This window comes from Ostrinia furnacalis, unplaced genomic scaffold, assembly GCF_004193835.3.
Source record: "Ostrinia furnacalis isolate ACB-3 unplaced genomic scaffold, ASM419383v2 OfSCF3629, whole genome shotgun sequence".
NCBI lineage: Eukaryota > Metazoa > Arthropoda > Insecta > Lepidoptera > Crambidae > Ostrinia > Ostrinia furnacalis.
This window is the reverse complement of record NW_021133868.1, coordinates 65338-87842: the sequence shown is the minus strand read 5'-3', so window position 1 is coordinate 87842 and position 22505 is coordinate 65338. Positions and strand designations below refer to the sequence as shown.

At 35.8% G+C, this 22505-nt stretch overlaps 1 protein-coding gene across 1 annotated transcript in view; it reads right to left on the bottom strand.

The window, feature by feature from the left end:
* Positions 1 to 3749: 3749 nt before the first annotated feature.
* Ethr (ecdysis triggering hormone receptor) overlaps positions 3750 to 22505 on the bottom strand; it is a 57222-nt gene continuing 38466 nt past the window's right edge. Inside the window, exon 3 of the mRNA XM_028311887.1 lies at positions 3750 to 5654. Within this exon, the coding sequence (XP_028167688.1) occupies positions 4607 to 5654 (1048 nt within the window). The 3' untranslated portion in view covers positions 3750 to 4606. The remainder of the gene's footprint in view (positions 5655 to 22505) is intronic.

The window sequence follows — 22505 nt, the reverse complement described above, 5'->3', positions numbered from 1 at the left end:
TTTAGTTATCAAAGCAGCCGAAATCGAAAGAACAGCCAAAATAACATGTTTAAGCAAATCCCATGCAAATGTAATGGGGGACAAACGGACAGAACTCGTAAAATCCTGTATGTTACAGTTCGTAAGCTTTTTATTATTAGATGGTTCAAAATGGAAATTTGAGTTTGGTCTATGATTGGCTCTTTCTTGGGTTGAAAAGAAAATCTTCATTTGCTATAGAATTACAAAAATCTTACTATTTTCGTATAATATAGAAGTTGAAACGCAATTTATAAGGTAGGGTAATTCCAGGATACATGCCCCAGTGGGATAGGTGCCGCGATTTTAAGTACACTATGTTACAAGCAACTTAGCCTAAAGTTATAGTACGTATAATAGAAAAGGACCTCCCCGTACCACTTGTCGCCTCGCAAACCATCAAAGAGTGCATTCGTTTAGCCAGTGAGAGCAAAAATCTTCCGCGGCCAGACCTTAGCAAGCGTCGAAATGATATTGGTAAGTATTTTTTAATGGATAATTTTTTTGGCAGCTGTAAAATGAAGCAGATTTTTATATAATTTGATAAACTATCTTATAAATTATACGGGATAGATATGTTTAATTCGATTTTTAGTGTTATTATATTTTTTATTAAAAACGGCACCTATCCTATGCTAAAAGGATAGTTGCCTAATTTTTTTTGGGTATAGATGCCCTTAGGGCCATGTCTCATGCACCTAGGGGCATCTATCCTAACCTGCTCTTTTTGTCACAGGTAGCAAGTAAGAAAAAAAAAAGAATGTAGTACGTCTACCCTTAGGAAAGTAATAAATAGGGTGCCCTTCTGATCGAATTACCTTTTTACCTGATTGCGCTAGAAGGAGTAGTATTATTTTTAATAAAAAATATGAAATTTCATTTTTAATTCATTTAATAACAAACATTCTTAAATAATGATACTTGGCTTGTTTGATTTCAAAATGCATTTGATCCTTAGAATTCAAAAACTGTATTAACGAGTCATCTATCCCTGCATCAGGCATCTATCCTTTGAAGCAATCATACAGTGAGTCTTCTATCCCCCACATTAGGCGTCTATCCCACTTTTTAGAGGTCACTTAAAATGGTATTTACTCAGAATCGGTATAACTTAAACTAAAATAATTATAGTAATATCATAGACGAAAGACCAAAGTTTACAGATACTAAGGTCAAATCGTTGATAAAAACTTACTGACTGAGTTACAGAGCTGTTTCAAAAAGTGGGGCATCTATCCTGGACTTACCCTAAGTGTAGCTACATAAAATTTCATAATAATCATCTTCAATATTTCAGCAACACCACTGATGAACATAGGGCTCCCCCAAATGATTTCCAGATAGGCTAGTTGGTATCGGTCTACATCCAGTGCCCTCCTGAAACTTTTAAAAAGTCATCTGTCCATCTTGTGGGTGGACGTCACGCTGCGTTTGCCGGTTTAAGGCCTCCATTCCAGAAACTTGCTGCCCCATCGGCCTTAAGTTCTGCGTGCTATGTGCCCTGCCTTTAGCTTGCTAAGCGTCTGGAATAGTCTGATATGTCAGCGACTATGAAAGTTTCATAATTATTGCAATAAGTATCTATATAAATTCTTAATAATTACTCCCATATTATCTGTTAAAAAAATTTGCTCCTTAGCATTAATTAACGAAAAGTTAATGTATTTATCTTAATTACAATACTGTATTAATATTTAGGTCATCCGTAAATGCGTTTAAAATTTACGCGATGGAATTTAATTATGAGATCAAAATTAATACTAATGGAGTATGCATTTAAATTAATGCGATTTTTTCTTGTAAAAAATAGCAGAGCTAAATCGGAACAGTCATTTAGCAAAGATTTTCTTTAAATAATGCAATTCTAGTTTGTAAAAAGTATTGAATAAATACGTATAGGTTGACCAAATGCTAGTGTAGTTCAACAGTAGAGTTCATTCATATGTCCGTTTTAGCCCAATGACGTCCACTGCTGGACAAAGGCCTCCTCTGAGGATTTTCATAACGACTGGTCCTGCGCTGCTTACATCCAGGTACTTCCCGCGACCTTCATCAGATCGTCGGTCCACCTAGTGGGGGGCCTGCTCACTACGTTTTCCACCTCGTGATCGCTACTCGAGAATTTTTCTGCGCCAGCTCTGCGAGCTATGTACCCCGCCCACTGCCACTTGATTTTAGAAATTCTGCGGGATATGGTCGGCCATTTTGGTTTTCCTGCGGATCGCCTTATTTCCGATTCGAAACTCCGAGCATAGCACGCTCATTAGAGTGTACTATTAAGTAGAGTAGTTGGTAAATAAAGATCGTGGCTAACAATCCAACTTCAAGTGGTTGATATTTCCACGTAAAACGGAGAGCTTCCCAAATATTTAAATATTTAACGAAGACATTGCAAAAAAGGTACTCTTAGAAGACATGGTGGCAAAAATATCTTCTTTTTAGCATTCCCACTTTAATTTTAACCGGGTGCAATCAAGAGCATAATTACTTTTGTTATTAAGTTGAACCGTTAAGTCGGGCTGCACATCACGTAGATGCTTGCTTATTGCTTACTGTGTAATTATGAATTTGCAGTTTTGCACTAATGAAGTAGACGTCTCAAATTATTCGTTTTTTTTATAGAAGACTCTTTACAAATTATTGCTTAATTAATAAGATTTATTTTTAGAATTTGGTACCTAGTTGACATCATTAGTCAATACCTAATTATAAAGACACAACTTCAAATTATGTTAGGATTGTGTTTAGTTGTTTAATAATCCAGCAGTATGACGTGAATCGAACTATTAGTTCACTAAACGACCTAGATATTTCAGGTTTTTCAGATTATTTATTATACTTACATAATTATTATGACTTACCGTCAAAAATGTTGATTCTTCACTGCTTCTCTTATCACCAGAACTGGTATCTGGATCATCCTGGGGTATTCCTAGTTCAATAAATGAAACTATCATCAAGCAAATAAGAGGTGGAATTGTGTAAAGCAATCGTAATCATTTGACAGTTCATAACGTACGATAAAGTCAGTTAAACAAAGCGTTTGACAGAATAATCGTACGTTATGAACTGTCAAATGATAACGATTGCTTTACACAATTCCACCTCAGTTCTAGATCACTGCCAATCGTTTGCTTTATACTCTAGAATAGATAGTTCATATTTTAAACGTAGAGACATATTAAATACAGCTTACCTATAGAGTAATCTTGGAAAGTACTGAAACTTTCTTGAGTGTATAACAAATAGCCTTGAGTCACAAACTTAGTACTGGACTATCAGATAGAGTTTATATACCGCTGTAGTTGTCTAACTCAATCTACGAACAGATCATATCTTACGAGCATTTAAGTTGATTCAAAGGTGAGTAACTGGGAATCGAACCCAGATCTAGGTTAGAGGCTAGACTCTTAGTCTAGAGAGTATAATTTTAGGTACTATTAATTAATTTCTAATTTATCAACATTATGTCGACTTTGCCCCAGGTGACAAGTTCATAAAATATGTTCATATCCTTCTCTACGAACAAACATCAAACATCAAACATCAAGAAACATAATAAAAATCTTGTATTACTTTTTCGTAAGTTCTTGTAATAATATAACCCTATTAAATTTTAGGAAAATAATATTTTTCTCATTTCTGAAATACAAATCGTTGTAAATATATCGAAAAACAATATCATTTTTACTCTTAATAGGGCACAAAGTAATAAAACAACGAATCTCTTTCAAAACATGTATTTTATTTCTCGCACAAAATCAAGGCATTCTAAACAGTACATTTTATTTTCATTTTATGAAATTGTAGTACACATTATTTTACATTTCATTAAAATGTTTATTATACCACATTAAAATGATTAAAAAATATGTCGTCAACATATAAAATATACACTCCAATCCAAACACAATTTTACAAACGCATATTATTTCTAAGATTAGGTACATAATATAAATGCTTTTTTGCCTTTGGCCAATCGCACCACAGTATATTGGACCTGATTTTGAGATTTTGTTGTCTCTAAAACTAAATAAATTAACTAAAATGACCAATGAGCAAAGATGCTTATGTACGAGTACCTCATCATCATCTCAGCCACAGGATGTCCACTGCTGAACATAGGCCTCCCCCAATGCTTTCCATGTTGGCAGCGGCCTGCGTCCAGCGCTTTCCCGCTACCTTTACGATGTCGTCGGTCCTGTCGTCATGTACGAGTCCCTATGCCTCTCCAATTCGTCTGGCCATCGTGGGGAGTGAAAGCTAAATCCTCCATTTGCCTCTGGTAGATTAGAGAGGGTCGTACTCCTCCAGTGGATACCAAATCACCTGATCATAATAATTCTAATTTCTGTCAAAAGACTACTGCTAGACAGTTGTCCAATGCCTTCCCCAAAGAATTCTACAACATTGTTTGAAATTAATAAACGAGTGATTCTAATTGTTATACAAAATGGCTCCTAGTATTGTCTGTGGATATATACTTTTGATATGAAGACTTAGACAGCAAAAAATCTCAAAATTAGGCCAAACATCGTTCACAGAAACGTTCAGGATCGGTCCAATCACCCACGTAAAAAACCTACGCCTACACAAAACTCTCTTTGCTCTTAAAGTCGTATACAAATATATTTTTGTTCTCTCTATCCTGCGCCGGCACACATACAAACCTGTTTCTCCCCTCCCCATTCTCGTTTACATCTAACGTTATAGAATACACATTATTGGTCTTAACATCTAAATTCAGTATTTGTATCTGCTTATTGTTCTGATCGACTTCTTCAGTTATTGCTTCATCGTTATTATCTAAATGATTATCATGTATTTCCACTTCAATGTTGTCGTTGACTTCGTTCATAGCTGCTATTATCTTCATGCTATTACGCCTTGTGTTCTGGACGTTGATGATTTCACTTACTTTTAACGGTTTGGCAGTAACGTCGATTTCTTTGATTCTTTTGCTTTCCCTATTGATAATATTCTTCTGGGACGATGTTCTATTACTGTAGCGTCTCCAGAAAGAATCTGAATGGTCTTTGCTACTCGAAAATCCAGTAGATGTGGTCGTATTGAAAGTGTCTCGCCTTTGCATGTTCTCCCTTAAATTCCTACTGCACCTCATCAACTTATTTATCTTAAGCAGCTTCACGAATCCTTCCCTGAATTTGGATGACATCAAATTGTACAGGATCGGATTGATAGCCGAGTTTAAATACAGCATAACCCTACAAAAATACAAAAGTATATAATAACCATCTATGCCTAATGACATTATTGTCTCAGGGGGGAATACGATAATCCACAGCGTTAACGCTTTGAACGGTAGTAGACATAGGAAGAATGATAGTACGACTGTTCCCAGCATTAGGATGACTTGTTTTCTGTATCTGATGACGTTGCCAGTGTTGCTGGTGTTTTTTGTGTTCTGGGCGATGATGGCCGGGTTTTCCATGAGGTTTTTTGCGATGACGCTGTAGAGGACTAGTAGAACGCCGAGGGGTACGATGAAGAAGACAGCGATGGTGAGGATGAAGAAGAGAGCAGACCAGAAGGTGTCTGCTTGGGTGAGGCAGACCGGGACTTCGGTGCCGTCGTCGTAGTGCTCGTAGGTGAATGTGGCCACGCCAAGGATGGGGCTGCAAAGAGAAAAGTTCGTGTTAGACAATTTGTCAGTATTTTTTTCATTTTCAAGAGATGCGTCACAAACAAATTTTATAAACCTTAAAATAATCGTTTGCTTCAGTTAGTAACCTACGAAATTTCGCTTGCCCGGTGACTGCTCCGACTACTGAGCTAAACAATAAATACTCAAACATTTCGACTAGTTTACCTAATGTCTCCGTAGATAATCAGCAATAGTTGACCAAACCTGCAATTTGATTGTTCATGTACAGCTAAGTTCTACAAATTTTGTAGCAACGTAAACCTTTCCAACCAGTGAAGATTGGGAAGTTTTTGGAGAAATTTTAACTGTTTTTCCAACCTGTAACATAAAAATAAAAGAAGAAGATTATGTTACTAGTGACTATAAGAATCGTACAAATATTCGAAGTACACGTCGGCTTTTACACATCCACACATTTCCTAGAACACAATGTTCAGTCCGTGTCACATTTAGCATCCAATTTCACGGTTGTTGGGACAAAAAATGTAATCTGGTTTTCTCGCCTCATGGAAATTATGTTCGTTGTATCTTCAAGCCCCTGCATATCCTCCTGTTATGGGCATGTGTATAATTTTATAGGCTGTAATATAATTGTGTTACAACGTTGCATGGGAATGGAGGATAATAGTCATACGCGTAGTCATTTGTTTTTGCAATTTGGATTTTTGAAGGTTTTTTCTTTAAGTTGCAATGTAACCCTAACCACTTTTTCGGACAATAATGTACATACTCAAATGTACTGAAACGGCGTAACAAACCCATTATTTTATCAACGTTGCCTTATTTTCCAAAAGTTTAACAATGCTTATTCTAAGTCCTTAAATGAGTCAAGCGAGCAATTTTTCCAAATATTTCTGTAGTTTAAATTCAAATCTTATTTCTATATTATCTAAACAGTTCTCAGAATGTAGGTTCAAAGCTATTGTTAATAGGTACCTGTCTATTTGTGTGCTATTTGTGAGGCCAAGCGAAATCAATCCTATTTGACACGGTAAATAACTATGTAGGTAGGTAAGTACAATACAAAGGGTGTTTGTTTTGTGAATTCCGTCTTAATAGTTTTGTGTCAGCAAAAGGGAGTTTTTCATTATTTTAATTATAACTTAGCCAGTTATATTTGGTTAAGAAACGGCTAATTGTTATTACCGTAATATAACTTCATAAAGAAACACAGTTCACAACTGTAGACGTCATGTATTACTTATACCATGCCATCACTTACTATTCTTTTCGACTCCCATGAACAAAGCCCCACTTTAGGGGGATTTTCGATTATAATTGCAGTATTAGCTTTCAAACGTGTAGGTTTGGACGTGACTGCCGATCTTTATGAGAGATGGAAAAAACAAGGCATGAGTCGAATATTAGCAATGTTCATTGTTTTATTTGGCCGATGGGGCAGCAAGGTTCTGGAATGGAGGCCGCGTACCGGAAAACGCAGCGTGGGACGTCCACCTACAAAGTGGACCGACGACATCGTAAAGGTAGCAGGGAAGCGCTGGACGCAGGCCGCTACCAATCGATCAACGTGGAAAGCATTAGGGGAGGCCTATGTTCAGCAGTGGACGTCCTATGGCTGAAATGATGATGATGATGATGATTGTTTTATTTATGGCTACACAGCAGTAGATTTAACAGGAGTGGATTCATCACAATAGACTAGCAATCGAGGATTGAAACGTCCAATTTTATTAAATTGGCAATAATTATCATCATCATCATTATCAGATCAGATCAAATCGTCTCTACTACAGAAGCATGACCCTCTTATTTGCCAAAGGGAAATAATATTGGGCTTATTCTCCTCACGATGTCCAGACGGGTTGGGGAGGCCTGATGCATATTTATTACTTATTTATACATAACAAATAATGATTGTGTTCCAAAGAGCACGTTAAGCGGTCTGATTGAAGCAAGCATCAGGTGCTTAGGGTGGCTCATAAAGCCTGACACTAGATATTCTGGCATCACACGTCAGAAGTAAAAAAGCATCAATGAATTTATTACCGCGCTGTAAGAATTAAAATTCCGCTTGTCTTATAAGAATGAACGGAACAAATCAGGATTTTACTCACTCATTGTTTTCAAGATTTACTCTCTGAAGAATGCTCTGTAAATACATTATGCTGAGCAAACAATTTGAACAAGAAAACATAAGTACCTTTATATGAGTAAGGAGCTAGTTTCAGATATGGATGTTTGATTTCACTTAAAATGAAGAGTTTGGGAGTAACCATTTAGAAATACTTAACAATTTTGAGTATCCTCCATCAATGCATATCCCTCCTACGGTGGGGACTAAATGAGCGGATGATGATGATGTTGATAATGAAAATAATATGAAAATTAGAAACAAATACAAACAGTAATTTTACTTTTTTTTGCCCCAACTGAAAATCGAACCTACAATCTCTGATCTCATATATTCAAACTAGCGGCCGCCCGCGACTTCGTACGCATGGATCCTGTTTTACCCCCTTAGGGGTGGAGTTTCGTAAAATCCTTTCTTAGCGGAAGCCTACGTCATAACATCTACCTGTATGTCAAATTTCAGCCCGATCCGTCTAGTGGTTTGGGCTGTGCGTTTGGGCTACATCACTATGTCAGTCAGTCAGTCACCTTTAAAACCGTACATGTATACAGGTATGTTTTGCTCTATTGTATAGTGTCAGTTACCCAGTGCCTTTTGTGGTATGACATCTTCATCTACTTTTTGCTCATAACGAATCCTTTATGGTGAGGCTAAAAGAAGAGCCACAAAAAACTTAACATGTATGTTACCATCAGCTTCTATTGCTAATATTTTTAAATGGGAATATAAGTAGGTATTTCGGTTTCTATTTGTTATGTTTTCTTAATTCAAATCCTCTTAATCATCTTTATTATCTTAATTATTATTACATGTTAATCATAATCATAAGTATTTAAGTATGTTTATATCCGTTGTCTCGTACCCATAGTACAAGCTTTGCTTAGTTAGTAAAATGTCCAAGGATATTTATTTATTTTTTATCCTGTCACAGACACAAGTGGTTACGAGTTAGATTTCCAGTACAATGAGAGAAAAATGTTGTCCTAAGATTGGTCTATTTATAAAAAAATATTAATCTTAATCGACGTCCAGGTGAATGTCGCGGTAATCACCTGGATACGGGCAGCCCAGGACTGGTCCCTGTGGAAATATTTGGGGCCGGCCTTTGTCCAGCAGTGGACATCATTTGGCTGAAACGAACACACCTATTTAAAGCCTTCGATTGAGTTAAATTACGGTTCAACCTTTATTGCCTTATGTGGTGATACGAGATCTATCTAATAGTGTACAAATAATGTTGTATGTTCATTCATTCCGTAACACTTTACCTAAATGATCATTTATCATGTTGTACATTTTTTCGTCAATTCAACAACGAATCTGTTCTGTTGATAGAAGTGTATCTCTAGCATCAAATAACGAAACAAATCCAAACTACCCTACACAATTCCCCCCAATAAGATAATAGTGATATCAGATTCTTTTGTTGTTTGGGGAAAATAAAGTTCTTCGCGACAAAACTATGCGGTTAGGAGAAAAAGTTATAGTGACTTGTATTCTTGAGGATTGCTTGATTTGTATTTTGACATAGATAATACAAATAAATACAGAAAAAATATTTCATTACAAAAGTACTTGAAACTACTCATAGAGAAAATCCTATAAATAATAATGAATGTAAAATGATCTACCTACTAAAAACACTGATTCTGAAGTTAGTGGAACCTACCTGAGACAACTTTAGTAAAGCTACGAGGTATTTCCGTGCTGGCATTATTCCAACACCACTACCATCTCAGAAAACAGCAAGATTTCTCAAAGCTTAAATCCCTTAAGTGATTTTTATAGATTTTGTGGCTTGGAATCATTGCTTCATCATCATCATCATCATTTCAGCCATAGGACGTGACACCCAACAAACAGTTAAAAAAAGAACTTTTAAACCACATTTAATCCAATTCTCATACATCTTCCAAAACCAGATGCAGGCTATGTTATCCGGATCTTATTCCTCACAGTGGGAAAGTCACAAATATGCGCATTTTTATAAGTTTTACAAGTTTCTTTTGTTTACGAGGCTGTTTAAAAGTCTTTTTGTAGGAAAAAGGAGGGTACGAATACGCAATGAAGTAGATAAGATGGTCGGGAAATACGTTATTTTGATTTCATTCATAACTTTGAAATAATGCGATTTTTTTAACAGCTTTACATTTTACAAGCGCAGCAATTATTAAAATCGTGATTTATTTTCTTTATGTGGTCAAAAAATAATGCAGTCACGTGCAAAAATATTCCAAGTTTCATTGGAATTTAAACCTACTTTTATTACAACGAAATAATTTACTAAGTATGTAAGTAGATAACTACATTTTAGTGCTCGTGACGGTACATCATCATCATCATCATCATCATCATTTCAGCCAAAGGCAGTCGACTGCTGGACGTAAGCCTCTCAGAACGCCCAAATCACAATCTCTTTTAATAATGCTCTTATAAGGTGCTCTCTTATAACATAGAGTAGCCATTTCATTTCCACATACCTACTTACATCAATAAAGCCATTTCTTTACACATACCTATTAATTATTTTTGATAGGTACTATCGGGGACTCGAACGCCTTGACACCTTAAGGGCCTAAATTGTTTGCACACACACAACTTGGTTATTTTTCCAGAAAATTTATATTTAGGTGCATAAATGTAAAAATGGCTTCATAGTGCACAAAATTGGCAATAGGTGGCATAATAATGGTTACTTTTTTAGCGCCTAGTTTGAAATGTGATTGAACGATGACAACTAACAACAGTTGTCAGTTAGGTAAAATTTTATTTTAGTTGGAAAAAGACAAAAAGTGGTAAATGGGTTAACGCGCGGGGGCTGCAAAATCATGTTGTGACGTCACGCGCGAATATTGGAAATTTTTGAAAATTTTAAAAAGTCCGTAAACTTCTCGAGGCTCTATCTTCGGTAATACTGGATGGATTGAGGTGAAATAAAAACTAGTGTAATGTGTGTGATCTAAACTTTAAATTAAGTCATAATTTAACTTAATATTACAACTTATGCGTGTTGTGAATTGCTAAAATCAAGTGGCAGTGGGCGGGGCACATAGCTCGTAGAGACGATGGCCGTTGGGGCAGGAAAGTTCTCGAGTGGCGACCACGGGCTGGAAAACGTAGCGTGGGCAGGCCTCCTACTAGGTGGACCGACGATCTGGTAAAGGTCGCGGGAAGAGCCTGGATGCGGGCAGCGCAGGACCGTTCATTGTGGAAAACCTTGGGGGAGGCCTTTGTCCAGCAGTGGACGTCATTTGGCTGAAACGAACGAACGAAAACATTTTGTGATATGAACCTGCTTTGCCCACTTCCATTACGACTTTAGCCTTCGCATAATTAGTTTATAACAGCACGGGTCACCTTTAGGCACCGAATTAACTCCGTTTGTTTGACTAATAAGAAAGTACAGGCGAAATTGTATTGTTTGTAGTAGTACTAAATTGGATTTACAAGGGACCTCCATGTTTTTTGCCCTCTTTTTCGAAATATTTTTAGGGAAAATGTGGACAGGTAAAACGAGGACCGGGATTTTAAATCGGGTCAACTTTTTGAGCTAAAATGTTTAGATTTTTTAGTTAAATTATGCAAAATAAAAACGTTTGCCATCAAACCTATTTAAATGTTAAACGTTAATATTTCCACTTAAAGTGTAATTTATGATGCTTAATTAACTATTATGAGTATATTAGAGTCAATTCATATGAGAGTTATGATGAGATACTTCGTTTGCCAAATAGGTACTTCTAAATAAATAATTCATTATCGAATCACCATTCAGTAAAAACTAAAGAGTAGGCATAATAGTCCACAATAGTTGTTTACAATCAACAAATAAAAAGTTTCTAATTCAAAACAAAAACGTAACAAATGTACACTCACGCCCATAAACCGCTTCTCAAGAGGCTCCGACAGTAAAAATGACTGAGTAACGTTTCAATTAGTTATATGACGGCCGTAAAGTTCATTCTAACTGGCTAGACTTTGAAGCGATGTGAACAGAGCTGTAAATTTGGATGTGTACAGTCAGCTGGACAGGTGAATGTCAAAATGTCAAGCTATGTGACAGTTTGCACTTTGTTGGAGATTAATATTAGCATCCCTTAGCATTAATTGTTTAGTCTACTTACAGCAATAGAGATATTTTCTACTCCATGCTCTATGAAACCATAGAATTTTTTTTAAAGATTTTTCCATAAAATTAATGTGAAACAGAACTGTCTTAGATATTGACAGGCTGGGTTGAATATTTTCATACAATTTAGTTCTTGAATTTTGTTTTTTTTTATTAATAGATGATTTTTCCATAAGTATTAAACTATACTGCTAAGACAATCATTATTTTCTCACATAGTCATGTAAAATTATATTATGGTTTATGATGTCAGGAAAAGTTATGAATATCCATTTAGAATATTAATCAATATTTTCAAATTAACGCTTTTGTCGCCACTTGTACTTACAGATTTATAGTGTCTTACAAAAATTAAATCAAATTAAGCTTTATTCGTTAAACCAGCTCGTTAGCACGTGTCGAATTAATCTTCGTTACCTCATAATTTACGTTAGAATGTAACGTTTTTTGGAGTTAACTCGGTTTTAGACATTTATTAGCTCTGAATTCTTTATAGCATACTTGCTTTTACTAACCAGGGTGGTTTTTCTGACTGGCACATCTTAAATCCTTATCGTATAGACGAAATCACGTCAGACTATACAATTTTGTTGCAATTTAACATCTGTTTTAACTTTCATAAGGTTTCACTGTGTTTAGCTTGATATGACATCATCTATGCAATTTAACGACTAGAAGTATAATTTTTATTCATTCTCAGAATTAAATCTAGAAGACTTTCGACAGGACTTTCTATAAACGAATCTTCGCCCCTATTTCACCTCTTTAACATCTTTGCGACAAAATGTAGGCTATGGAGGTCCCATTTCTAGGTAATATTGGATAATTGAATTAGAAATTTAGAAATGAAAATGTTATTATACAGTCACTTAATGTGGCGGTTAAAATAAAAAAAAATGATTAAAGGTATTGTAATTCGTAATTAAAATAATAATAATTTGATCTGTATAGATTGATAAAGTAAAACGTGAATAGTTAAGCCCAAGAAAAGTGAGGCACTCCAAGCTAGATCACTGGCTTAGATTTTTCCATACCATATTCTGAAAGTTAACAAAGTCAAACACGAATGACGTCATGTAAGATGACATTGACATTGGATGACATAATAGATCTTTAGATGAAGAACTTGTTATTACGACTATCCATCTGTCTAAGGAAATGACAGATAAAAACATTTTTTCTGTCAGAAAAAGTTATAAAAAATAATCACATGTCACGAAACTGGCCCAATCCAGATACATCCAGTTCGGTATGTGACGCGTCACGTGCACAGACTAATAGGGCCATAGAAGCCTAATGGCCGGCGTTTAGGCTACGTTCGGGGGTTGGCATTCAACCTCTTTTTGCCTGAGGTGCTTTTGAGGGTTTTGTGTTTGAATGGGGAAAAGTGGAGGATGTAAACAAAACTAGTCATGATGAACTAGATTTTGATTCAAATGTTTCAATTCCGATAAAATATAAAATACTATGTAAATAAAACTTGATTTTTTATTACAAAGAATAATTATCTTCATTGTAAATATAAGATTGAAGAAATATCATTTACAGACTTAAAAAATAACCAAATAATGTATTCAAATACATGTATTTAGTTTAAAACGTTTTATAGCGTAGCCATCTTTACATCGACAATTCTTTTGGAACATTGTGATTTAAACTAGTCATACCTAATAACTGAACTGAAACTTGCTCTAAGTAAATGCTATAAATTACATTGAAATTCCTAGTTTCATGAAACATATTCAGTAAAAACCAGAAAAAACCTGTTCACCACGTCACGTGCCCTAAAGACTAATGCTCTCGTAGAGGCCTAATGACCAGCGCTGAGGTTTCCGGCGACTGGGACCGCAATGAACTAGGACCGCGGTCCCAATCGCCGGATTATTGAGTGGTCCCAGTCGCTGGAAGAAAATTATTTAATTTTTACGGATTCGGCGAATGGGACCGCGGTCCTAGTTAATTGCGGTCCCAGTAGCCGGAAACCTCCTAGCGCTTATGCTGTGATAAGGAGCTTTGCATAGAGCTAGGTTTTTACCTGGAGTACTTTTGTACGACAAAAGGTAGCAGGATGGCGCTGGACGCAGGCCGCTACCAACCGGGCAACATGGAAAGCATTGGGGGATACCTATGTTCAGCAGTGGACGTCCTATGGCTGAGATGATAATGATGACTTTTGTGCGAGACTTTAGTAAGTATTTATTTTGTTAACTTTATTATGGACAACTTTTGAAAGAAAGAAAAGTGTATGATGTATTGTATAGGTTTTTGCCACTTGGCAAGTGGATGTGGAAAAAAAGTCTTAACTATGGCATTTGATTTTTCAAGTGAAATATTATGTTTAATAAATGCAATTAATTTCAATAATCTGTTTAAAAATTGTACAAATAAAAACTGGTACAGATAATAATTATTGAGCATCATCGAATTAATTCAGCATTTAAATCCTGCGGTGTATTACCTGTGAGCAGTCACGGTGATAGCAAATAATTTGAACAATACCGATTTAAGTTACAGGCGATGTTTAACTTTTTCAGGTAGAATCACAAAGGTCGATGTGGTCTAATTATTATCGTATTTCAGTAAATGCACGTTTGGCCTTTCTTTTAATGAATCGACCATGACCTTTGAATATTCTGAAAGTATACAAAAAATGTAGGATGTAGTAACAAAATAATAATACTAAGGGATGATAATTAGCCCTAATTATTGTAGTTTAAGTTTCTATTTTCTATATCTATTTTAGTACTTAGGCACAGTGTCTAGAGAGAATGAGTCACTGTTATTTTTACCCGACTACGGCAAAGCCAAAGGAGGGTTATGATTTTTGTACTAAAATGCATGATACTACGTTTACACTGCACTAATGTAGTGTTTAATGTGTTTTTCAACTACTCATTCCAGAGCGAGCAATGACAATGTTCCCGCAACCGCTTATGATTTCCCAAATAACACTTCCGCTGTCGCTTATAACTTGTGATTGTAAAGGCCACTTATGATAGAGTTTCGGTCAATTGAGAGTACGATACTTAACCGACCGCATTGTTTACGGATTTAACGTTATTACGGACCGGCCAATTTAATTTAAAACGTTAATAAATATAGACATTTGTATACGGAACGTAATGATCGAGTGTTTTAATTTAAGGATCGTTTCAGAAACAACGTAGGTACTATAAGTATTCGACTTCAAACCAGACTCAGTTGAGACATTGCCTTATTATAATGAATAGATTTTTAAAGGCTGAAAATAGTTACGATATAGTATGCCTACAATATGCATCTCTTAGCTAAATATCTTAAACTTACAGACTTATCGGAGTAGAATAAAACAAGTATAAAATTACATTTTAACGTCATCCTTTTTCAATCTTCACGTCGTATTTTTCACCAACTCCCCCAAACAGTTTTGGTCAATTGGCCTGTAATCATCATTAATTAACGAAAAACATCACATTAACCCCTAATAATATGCGCATAAACCGAAAAAAACGCATTATCCTTGCCTTAATTGAGTAATTACAAAACCAAAACACGAGCTTTCCGCGTAAAGCTCCCACACACTGCGTCGACACTAAATAAATCAACGGGCCTTTTTTATTTGGATTCTTTTGTTTTTTAATTATCTGTGACCGGAGCAGTTCTCGTAAATTTTGACTGACCGACAACTGTTTTATTCATAAATAAATTCCGATCCTGCTCGATAGGAATTAAAGTTGGTTTTCACTTGACAAATGAGTTGTCGATTTTAATGCAGTGGCTGTGAAACCTCTCGTTTGACAATGCTTTTGTATGACTGTAGTATCAGGAGTTCTGTTAAGTAATTGCTTGTTAAGTTGTGTAAGATATATCTTGCATTCAATTTATTTCATTTTACTTCGAAAACAACGGCTCATAAATTCGTTGACACATAAAAATAAATTTAATTGTGAAAAGCCTACAGTTTTCACTTTGGACTGGCTGGTTAAAAGGTTTAATATCTCATTTTAGCCATTGTAGTCCACTGTTGAGCCTGAACCAATGGTTTAATTACGATAGCTTACTGGATCTTGAAAGGTAAGTACTACAGGTCCATTATTACAAAGTAAAATTATAGTTAACTAGCTTTCCGCCCGCGGCTTTGCCCGCGTTGAATTTTGTCTGTCAAAGAAAAACTTTATCGCGCGCGTCCCTGTTTCAAAAACCGGGATAAAAACTATCCTTTGTCCTTTCCCGGGACTAAAACTATCTAGTGGTTTAGGCGTGAAAGCAAGACAGACAGACAGAGTTACTTTCGCATTTATAATTTAGTATAGATAGTATAGATTAAGAATAAAGATACTAATATTTTGAATAAATCACAAATAAAAGATGTTTTTAAGAACGTTATCTTTGACTCTCCTTAGATCCAGCACTGAAGAGCAACTAGTTGATGACTTTGTTAATACCATGATTTGAACTCACTACCATTCTTGTAAATGATAAGCAAACCACCAGTACCTAGAGCCATCTAATACCATATTCACGTGTCTAAAAGTGTACGCAGAAATTGTGGAACAAATAAATGTAATACACAGACAAAACGCCGGTATTTCACGAAATTGCTAGGTGGGGTTCATTATATTATTAGTTCTAATAACACGCTAGCTTTGAATAATTGTCGGGCGATTGTATCAATATTGTCGACGTTGCCGTATTATTAATTGCTTATTATATAATTGAACTGCATTTTGCACTATATTTACAATCAAAAAGCTAGTAACAAATTCTAAGTTGTTTGTATTGTACAAGCATTTCACGTGACAGTGTGATAGGTTTTAGATTGTTATCGAAATAATTGGTTGTTCTGGATAAAATGTCGGTAAGCTTTTATTAGTGCTTGTTTAGTAAAGCTTTAAATATATTATTAAGCTGCCTACGTCAGTCTACAAGTCCTTTATAAAGCTGACAATTGGGTCGATAAGGGATACTATGAGGTTAATATTTATAGATGTGATATTTGATTGTTAAATACTTACGTCCGTACAAACAAACATTACTAAAAGGTCTCATAGTGCGCGTGGACGCACAGAGTGACACGCTAACCTATCACAGAGCTCTATTCAACGCTGTGCGTTCGATTTGCTGCTTTACTTAAGCAAGCCTCGTTTGTGAATACGAGCGTTAAAGTTCTAATATGCCAATTATTTTCAGGTGTAACAAAAATTAACAGAATTTTATTTTCTTACCATCTGTAACAATATTTATGAGTTTTAATTTAATCTCGGTCGCACTAGTTCACGACTGTTTCCATCAACAAAAAACGTTATCCATCATGCGCAAGCGACTTTATAACAAATGTAAGCTCATTAAAACACAGATAAATAACTGGCTGCTCTTTAGAGGATTTTAAAACAATCAATTATGGCCAATTACCAGAAAGACTGGGCGTTGTAAAGGCAATCTTAGATCGAGATCTGGGCGATAGCAGCGACATGTGGCCGCAATTAAAACTATTTTGTGGAAAAAACGAAAGCGTAACGGTGGCGGTGAATCTCTCCCGTGTCGTGTGAAGGAGCTTCATTTAAGGGCAGGATATTGAAAGTTTTGTCACACTTTATAATTAATTAAATACAATATTTTACAATTATTATTTTTTCATAGCGTGTGACTAAGTTATAACTGGCCTCAGACCTTTAGGTTTACTTCGTCGAACAATAGTAAGAATAACTTTGTAAAATAATATTACACGAAAATATCGTTCGTTCGTTTCATTCAAATGAAGTCCACTGCTGGACAAAAAGCTCCCCAAAGGATTTCCACTACGACCGGTAACTTATTAATGTAAGTATAACACGAGAGATCATCAACAGCCCTTTACAGTCCACTGCTGGACTATGAGCCTCCTCCACTATGGTGGAGGGATTTGCCATAATCTCCACGCTTGGCAGGCGGGTTGGAGATCGCAGTTTAAAAGATTGATGTTTTTCAGAGAGCGCTGCTGCCCATTCTCTGTTTGTTGTGTAGTCCCTAAGTCGCCTCTTACGACACCCGCGGGAAGAGTAGGGGTTGGTGACAAATTAATGTATTCTACTCTGCCGTCACCACACGGCTTACACGAGAGATAATTAAAAGAAATCATAGGTAAGGGAAACACCTGTCACATTAAATTTAATTATTTTTAATCTATCTTATTATATAAAAGAAAGTCGTGTTAGTTACTCCACTTATAACTCAAGAACGGCTGAACTGATTTAGCTGAAAATTGTCAGGGAGGTAGTTTAGAGCCAGGAGAAGGACATAGGATACTTTTTATCCCGTTATTTATTGCCATTAAGGCGGAACAAAGTTCGCCGGGTCAGCTAGTTCCACATAAAACGGTCTTCCCCTTAAAACTAACTGACAATAATTAACTATGACACCGCATTACTTAACATTACACCTATCTCTTTCACTTAGCAGCGGATGATAGAGACAAAATGCCTGAATAAATGGCTTCCTATTCTCTTTCATTTCGAATTAAGAAACCGCTCGCTTATGACAAGAAATGTTTAAACATGTCCTTATTATAATGGAATAATAAATGTTTTTATAATAAACAAAAAAAATGATTATTGTTTTAATTCAACGGGAAAGCTCTTGGCCTGAATCTCATCTAATGGAAAGTGATCAAAAAAAGAAATCCAACGATAGAGGAACTAGGTATCTTAACTCCAACTGAAATACAATAATGGCTACAGGTTTGATGGTTTATCCAGACAGACTTAGAACAAGAGCTACCTATACTACTACCAACCAAACCAAGCAGAAAATGGGAATCGAACTCAAGACCTGTGACTGAGACAGATACTTTCTCCTCTAGACTACAAAAGTTGTTAATAATACGTTTTGATTTGTTCACAACAGGTCTACTTGTATAATGTTTATAAAAGCGTCAATCCTTATTGCCATAAACTATGCTATATTAAAAAGTTATTGACAGGTGTCATCTGTTAACCATCGCATTTTGAATGACCCCACTGTTAAATAGTAAAGTTATGGTCATCAAATTGATATGATCTCATCAATTTCACGCCCTGGTGTCGAGGATAATGAACGTATAATAACTTAATATACACAAGTGTGTAAATTAAATTTGAAAACTGTAATGCATGATAATGATGCTATTATGTTATAATTGAAACGTGCCCTTTTGGTTTAGATAGCAGTTGGGTATTGAATGTATCTCATTGATTCCTTCCTTCGACGCTTTTCAGATTTTATGTGGTTTTTAGTTTAATAGGAAATGTCTACGATTGATACGAATAAACTTTTTTACGATTGATAAAAAGGTCAGCAAATATTAGAAAAAATAACCTTGCTGTTTCATTTACTTTAGTCTTCAGCACACGACAGAAGATAGAAGAAACCTACTTAAATTCCCATGATTAAAAAAAATTAAAATTTCTAAATTTTTTTGTAAATAATTAATTATTTTACATACTAACTGTACTCTAAGGCTGGGTTGCACCATCTTACTTTAATTTTGACAAAGGTCAAAAATCTGTCAAACTCCATACAAAAAACATCGGTTATCGTTAAAGTTACGGTCAAAGATAGGTGGTGCAACTCAGCCTAAATAAAGTTTCAACGACACACGTAGCAGAGCATCGAACCAAAATGTATGAGTTGATCTACAGTCTAAAACACTTATGCCCGTATTCACAAACGATACTTGCCTTAGTAAAGCAGCAAATCGAACGCACAGCGTTGAATCGCTCTGTGATTGGTTCATGTGTCACCCTGTGCGTCCTCGGGAACTGTGAGACCTCATAGTAATGTTTGGGTCTTGGAAAGATTCTACCGCCCGTAGTGCAACATGTGTCCGCAACAACATAATCATGTTTACAACAACTCTCAATAAATAGCGACACTTTAATTCCCGTGACTTTTTTGCTGCCCCTGCCTAACTATAGTTTACAGCTGCAACTTTCCTCTTTTGTACAAACTTTGCAGCAACTACGGGTTATAAATATCGCGAATACCGCGTACGGGGAGGGTTGCCAGTTGCTAAAAAAATATTCATGAGAGTCAAAAATTCAGCTTCAGCGTTTGTCAATAGGTAATAGAGTGAACACTTTTGACCAACTTCAAACCGCCGCTCGACTATTGTGGTGAGCCCACTCGTAACACAATCTTATTTAGCTTTACACGAGGGGCTAACGGGACTATTAGTAATTTGGGCAATATTGCTAATAATCTTTAAAAAAAAGGGTGTCACGACAGCTTAACCAAGGACAAATCGACTCCTGCGACACCTCGACCCCTGTGACAACTCAACCCCTACGACAACTCGATTTTTTTAATGCTCAACACTTTTAACTCAAACGGTATCAAACGCTGTCATAAAATTAAAGTATTAGCATGTACTGGAGACAAAGTTCATACATTATGTCCCATTGTTCTTTATTTATTCATAAACATAGATAAAAAGGGTGGTAATTATTGATTAGTGGGCTCTATGCTTAACCTATTCAGGTACATAGATTATTTTGTGACAGTTAAACTAAAATATCATTAAACATTTCGTCAGAATGAAAAATTAAGTTTATAAGTCATTATTATTAATGGTCAATGGAAATTAAATTGACGATGAAGTAGGTATTTGACATAGAGTTAGTACTAAGCAGAATATACTCTAATTACCTAATAGTCATAGAAATACGTAATGTTAATGTGTAGATTTGGAATATCACGTAAATTGGGACGAATCTTGGCCTTGACGGTATTAATTAGGTTATAGTAATGTTTAGTACTAATAATAAATCGCGTAGGCAGATTGAGCCGCGGCGTAGGCGTAACGTTTACTACCAAATACGTAAATGTAATGAGAATTTTGCACATTGAGAGAAGTAAACAATAGTAATTATGTTCTCTCAATCAGCCCAAAAATGAAAGGGAAAATTTCTAAACTGGCAACCCTGCACACAAGTTCAGCCTGTAAAACTGTGTTAAGTTTTCTAGCAACGCGCGCTTTTCGTTTTGGAACGGTTGTATGCAAAAATGTTAGTTACGGCGTTCCATGGGAGACTGGGGGCTAGGGGATAACGTGTGCGTCTATCCCGCAGGCTATTAACACCTCGGGGTGTTATGATAGAGGGGCTTAAAGGGGTTAAATTGGGTAGGGGATGAAAAAAAGTTTTGATGGTTATACTGCAGGTGATTAGGACAAAATGTATGCGTGTGTTGAACTTGTTAAGGTTTGACGTTGAAAATTTATTAATTTACATTGTTTTGTAGCAATATTTAGGAAAAATCTTTGAAATAGTCATATTGTAAGACACTAAGGCTGGGTTGCACCATCTTACTTTAGCTTTAACAAACGTCAAAATTTAAGTCTATCAAACTCCTTACAAAAACACCGGTATGTCTAGTCACGGTTAAAATAAGGTGGTGCAACTCACCTTTACATTTTTACTAGTAAAAAATATGTAGGTATCCTACTGAATTTATGTTAACATTTTTCTTAAAATGTATAAGGTATTCACTAAATTATAATGGCAAAACATTGTCTAAAAAGCAGGTTGTTTGAGAGCCTAGATCCTGTAGCTTTATGTAGATTTAGCTCCAAAATGCTTTTGTACCTCTTGATATTGAAGGTTAAAGTTGCTGAATGGGCACTCACACAGACCTGCCATAAAAACATTCAAACACAATCGAATTAGGTTCAGTGTGCCTACCATGAGTTTACGTTAGGTGAGCTCGCTAGCGAATACGTCAAAAAATTCTATGAAGATTTTATTTCTTGAAAGTAGCCGCTAGGGGCGCTGCACAATATGTCATACATTTAAATGTCATTTTTTACGCAGTCGCTGGCGAGCACACCTAACGTAAACTCATGGTAGGCACACTGTAAATGCTATCTGTAATAAACTACTAATAAGTTAAGTTTCTCTGTCCGGCGATCAACTACAGCTAGACCGCTAATGAAGAACAACTAGCAATGACTACTTAGCCCCTACGATAATTTATAAACTCATTCTCATCATCAGCCTATAATAGCAGTTCATTACTAGAAATAGCTACACTATTCTACCCTATAATATTAGTATACTTGTCGCTTCTAACTTCTCATCATCATCATCATAATTTCAGCCACAGGACGTCCACTGCTGAACATAGGCCTCCAATAATTTCGAGATTGATCCATCTTCACTCTCATCGCTGGAGAAACCACTTGATTGATTTCAGTTCTTCTGATTCTTTCTACTTTATGCCCAAAGACACTCCGAATCCGTCGTTCATAAAATTTCGTAGTAACATAAATCTTGTTTTATAGATGACCATGTTTTACTGCTGCATGGCGGTCGCTAATTTTGAAATGTGGTGAAATAAGACGCCGCTGTCGATATAATTTATCGCGTGGCTTTCGGTTTTACTGGTTTGAGGTTTTATTGAATTTTGAGGGTGCCGATAAATAAACACGGGAGTGCTGCAGCTTTTAGGGAAGCACTTAATATTACATTCGAGAGAAGAGTAAATTTGGAATTTGCAAAGATTTGCTTAGCTGGAATATAGGGAAATATGTGTCCTAGTTTTGGTAGAGACAATAATAATTGACATTTAAAATAACGACTTACCTAAAGACTTATCTAGAGAGGTTTCCA